We start from the raw sequence: 4911 nt of genomic DNA on the forward strand, positions 1-4911 counted from the left end.
GGCAGAATTGCATGCAAAACATACAGCATCAGATCAATGAGCTGCACCACACTGAACATGTGGCATGTGAATCTTTAAATTGTATGTGTTCCTTCCGTGCTTTGTTTTTTACCATAGAGCTATTATAATATAAGCTCTATGGTTTTTACACATCTGCACACAACCTTTTACAGATGATCCAACGCTTACAATTAACCTCGTAAGTAAGGTGTTACTATAATTTATAATATTTTTTCTTGAAATGTTATTTTCTATTGCTCTACTCTAGCCTAGTTCATTTCTACCTCCATGGTTCATGAATATGATATGATATAGGCCTAGGCTTTTTTATTATTTATATATTTATAAAATAAAACATTGATTAATTTTTGCAAATTATGGTGTAGGATGGTAAGACAAAATCGTATTACTTCCGCATTACTTTGCATTTTGGAAACACCACATGTTAATTATTAATAATTTAATACAAAATCATTTTGTAAATTTACATATATTAGGTGTATTTTTTTATTGAAAAGTTCAAAATTAATAAACTTATCTTTTGTTATATTTTGAAACTAATAAAAACTTTTTTAAAAAGTCTAAAAAGTGGTCCGATTCCCATTGCTATTTATTTTACCGTATTATTTTGGGTATAAAAAATACCAAGTAACAATTAAAAAAAAACATTGTTACATAAAGTTACAATACCGGTACTACAAACTATGATAATTTTTTACCAAGGCCAATAATATCCACTTACTAACATTATAAGTTTGTTAAGGAAAAAAAACGGTAACAGTAACACCATAAAAGTTATTATTTCCGCTCCTTTGTTTGGTCCAAATTAAAGATTGATTAGATGCTGTTTCTCCATCACCACAAAGCGTTCTCAGTGTACTTCAGTCCCGTCTCTCATAATGGACAAAATGATGGAAGCAACACATTCAGCATCTCAACCCCCTCCCCTTCATTCGCCAGTAAAGACAGAAGAAACTGAACATCCCATGAACACCCTCGGAACTCCCATAGGCTATATAAAGTCATGTTTTAAGAGTAAGAATGGGACCCCTCGTCAGCCTTCAGTGTGCACATTCTCCAGGGCAAAGTTGACGATCCTAAAGGCGGCGTTCCCTAATCCGCAACATTGTATCCAGGGACTTGACAAGTTTTCACATGTCTGGTAAGACTTCTACAAGAGACAAGTTGCCTTGGGTCAGGCGAGTTGGTCTATGAAAGATAATCCACACAAATATGCCTCGAAGTTGCGTGGTTTTACGTATACGTTGTGAACTATAACCTGGCACTTTAATTTGTGACGTCAAACTTTTTTATCCACAAATTGGTCGACCGTATAAGTTCGCAGAGTAAAAGGAAAACCACGAAATTCCGAGGCATTTGTGTGGATCATTATATTCTACTTAAAAACATCTTTCTAACCATTAGATGCATTTCTTAAGCAGTTACAAACGCTCTACAGAGGGGTCAAAATTTCGGACAGTATTCTGTCCATATTGTCAGTAGATGGCTCGATTCCATTGTAAGGGAGAGTACGGTGAGCCGTACATGCATCAAGCGTTAAAGGCTTCCCCATGCAACCTTCAAACAAATGTTATTTTGAATTGTTCCGGTCCCAACTTTAGTGTTACAGTTTGTATAGCCCAACTGTAGGGGGCTAAACAGGGGGAAAGGAGAAGGCAAAGACACTAACAAACTGTTCTTTAATCAATCACTAGGATGTTCAGACCATGGGGTTGAACCGTCTGGAGGTGCCTATCCACACACTCACTGAGACGGACAATCCCCCTGTGGTTTACCACTGCTTTGTATACCTCAATATTTTAGATGTTTTTTTTCTGTTTGCAGGATACTGTTTGTATTTCACAAAAATGGTGGAGGTAAATTTACCAAGGCTAAAGTGAAACCCCCTCGTCTGGACGGGGCTAAAGTTGGAGTCTTCTCAACAAGGAGTCCTCATCGGCCGAATCCCATTGGCTTGACCCTGGCAAAACTGGATAGGATTCAAGGTATTCTATTCACCCAAAACTAAGAGATATCTGTCTCAGTGTTGTAGCTTGACCAATTTTAGTGATGGGCTCTAAATCCACCAAGGGCAAGCAGATATGAACAGCATCATTCATGTTCGGGGGGCCATCATTACTGAAGTGCAATCTGGGGAAAATCTGTGCCACGCGACACCGTGTATTTTACTCGGAGTTCTGGGTAGGGCCCGCCCGCACCGCCCACTATGGCTACAACACTGGTCTGTCCTCTTCTTTGTAAATGTGTCAGTTTCTTAAAGCCATTTTCACTCTGTATCCTTATCACCAGGGAACACGGCCTTTTTACCCCAGGGTTACCATGAGGCACTTTCACTTTGTCCCTGCCTAGGTCCATATTCCGCAGGGTCTCAGTTGCACATTTCACGATTCCCTCATGTTTAAAAACCACTTACCTCTACTCTAGAGCTGGGGCGCCTATTCCCCGTGGTATGCCCATTTGTCGGGGTAGATCAGGGGTATAGAGTGAATGACGTGTCAGGTTGGTGTAATGGTGTCTTGAGACCCTGGTTCGTATCCCACCATGGGAACTTCTTGGATTGGGTTCGCAGTCCCTACTTTACTCCGTGGGTTTTCCCTGGAATAACTCTCTGGGGTTCCCCTCTCACATCTGAAACTAAAATTTCATCATCTTCTCTTCTCGATTTGCTCTAATAAGAGCGTTGAAAATATTTAGCCAGATCCAGAAGTGTAAAAGAGCCTGCCGTGACCTAGATGATAAGACTTTTGTACTATGTAAACTCAACTAATGTCTGTTAAATTGTGGTTTCCTGTGTACTCTTTGTTTTCAAGGTGATACGCTCCATTTATCAGGTGTTGACATCATCGAGGGCACGCCAGTGCTGGACATCAAGCCCTACGTACCATCCTACGACAATCCATGCTCTATTCAGCATGGACAAACCTCCTCTGTCATGTCGGATCAGGAAAACATCAGCCCTGAGACACTCAAAGACTCTGCTGCAATTTCTTCGACCCCAAGTACCAAGGCAAACGCTGAGGGAAATCTGCACCAACATCATGACAACAGCGATAGTGATGAACTAGTCCAAACTGTGAATTTACAAAATGCAGGTTTTGATGCTGGGGTTACTCGCGTGAATGAAGAAATTGTCAGTGCAGGGATTGAACGCGCAGCTGAACAAGTGGACACTGTGTGTAAATCTGGTGACTTGGCACACGCAGACTGCAAGGAGCAAGATCGAAAGGTGCCGCCAACTTCCAGAACTTCTCAGAAGCACTCAGATGGTAGTCAAAATACAACTCACTCGGAAAACAGAAAATCTTTGCAATGTGTACATGAAACAGATAATCGCTCAGATGCACTCTTGCCAAGCCAGAGTGATGAATATTCATTGCCTGGGTCAAAGGTTGCAGTAGCTGATTGGATCCAGCACCCACCTATCACTAAACTGACTGTGAGGTTTACTGAGCATGCTGCAGCAGATTTGAGACGGTTCAAGACATCTAGTATTGGTGTGTATTACTTTTAACTTTTACAATAACAAGGTTTTGCCTAAACTAGCTTCTCGAACAGACAATTCATTATCTACTTAGACAACTGCACTTTAAAGTCAGGCAGGGAACAAATCCTATTAAAAAATTCAAACAAGCTAGAACTATCTGTATTTGGGTATCAACGAATGTATTTGGTGTATGGCAGTGTGCTGGGGCAACGGTCAAACCTTGGCAACATCTAAATATGATCGTTATCACAATGCCAGTTTCTTCACAATTTTTTATTATTTTTTGTTTCAGTTTTTACTTTGTTATCATCGAGGCCGGCCACTTCAAGGCGAAGGCTACAATTAACTGAATTAGTCTGTCAACCGAAATCAATTCGTTGATACCCAAATACCAGGGGCACATAGCCACCTACTCCTGGGGGCTGAAACAGGGTTACCCCCTCATAGTCCATGTGGGTATCATCCACTAAGAGACTAGTCTTTGTTCAAGACGCTCCAGTTACTATCACAAGAGAGTGGCACTCTCACCATAGACTGCTATAACCCTGAGAACAGCTAAAGAGTCTCGAACCAAGCTGACTAGGATCCTGGCTAGTAGAGCACATTGTAATAACTTCCCAAAACCCCCAGTTGATCACATGTCTTTCTGTTTTGACCTTGCAGATAGTCCCCATCATCTCGAGTTTCTTCAATCAGAGCAAGAAGCCAGGAGTGCAATTTGTGAGATACTCCAGGCTGACCCAAGATCCACCTACAGAAGGAACAACTGTCAAGACAGATTGTATTTCTTCACTGTTGACACGTTGCACGTAACATGCTGGTTTGGAGCTGATTTTGTCGAGGTGGTTAGAGTTCAACCCGTTAGCTTGGCTGACGTTCCCAAGCATTAGACTCTTGGCTAAGGAATTTCATTGTACGCAATTTCTAGGTAAATGCTAAGTGAAAATGGTGCGTTTTGGCCGAGCAGATAAGATCTGTGGACTCGAGCTCAGGATCAGCAGAGTGTAGGTTCGAATCCTGGTCGTGACACTTGTGTCCTTGAGAAAATCACTGAAACCCTTGTAGGTGAATCAGGGTTCAAATTCAGGGGGGAAATCCACAGGACTGCTGGGGTTGCTGTAGCAGTTGCTATACTTTGCCTTTATTTTTTGCATGAAACCAACTGATTGATGAAATTGAAAATTCAATGAGCCTTTTTGAGGTGTGGTGGACATGGTACAAGTACATTGTTTGGTTTTGGAAACTACAGACAAAGTCACTCGATAATGTGTCCACCGTATCTCAATGTGGCTCTTGAAGTCCATGGTTATGAAAATTACGGTTGAGGATTTGGTTTTCTTGTTTACCAAATGCTGTTGCAGGCAAACACAATAAGCCACAAAGTACTTCAGCATCAAAACAAAGTA

At 41.2% G+C, this 4911-nt stretch overlaps 1 protein-coding gene across 1 annotated transcript; it reads left to right on the plus strand.

The window, feature by feature from the left end:
• Window positions 1–44: 44 nt before the first annotated feature.
• LOC139941569 (tRNA (adenine(37)-N6)-methyltransferase-like) lies at window positions 45–4774 on the plus strand. The gene is made up of 5 exons (XM_071938130.1): window positions 45–199; window positions 833–1162; window positions 1846–2006; window positions 2832–3515; window positions 4169–4774. The coding sequence occupies exons 1-5, from the start codon at window positions 174–176 to the stop codon at window positions 4393–4395; spliced, it is 1428 nt and encodes a 475-aa protein (XP_071794231.1). The 5' UTR covers window positions 45–173; the 3' UTR covers window positions 4396–4774.
• Window positions 4775–4911: the final 137 nt, after the last annotated feature.

This window comes from Asterias amurensis, chromosome 9 (genome assembly GCF_032118995.1).
Source record: "Asterias amurensis chromosome 9, ASM3211899v1".
Lineage (NCBI taxonomy): Eukaryota > Metazoa > Echinodermata > Asteroidea > Forcipulatida > Asteriidae > Asterias > Asterias amurensis.

Excerpts from the sequence above, each read along its gene's own strand:
- LOC139941569 (XM_071938130.1), top strand. The coding sequence starts at position 174 with ATGATCCAACGCTTACAATTAACCTC. Across the intron at positions 1,163-1,845 it reads GACAAGTTTTCACATGTCTG|GATACTGTTTGTATTTCACA; the intron begins GTAAGACTTCTA and ends TTCTGTTTGCAG. Across the intron at positions 3,516-4,168 it reads GTTCAAGACATCTAGTATTG|ATAGTCCCCATCATCTCGAG; the intron begins GTGTGTATTACT and ends TTGACCTTGCAG.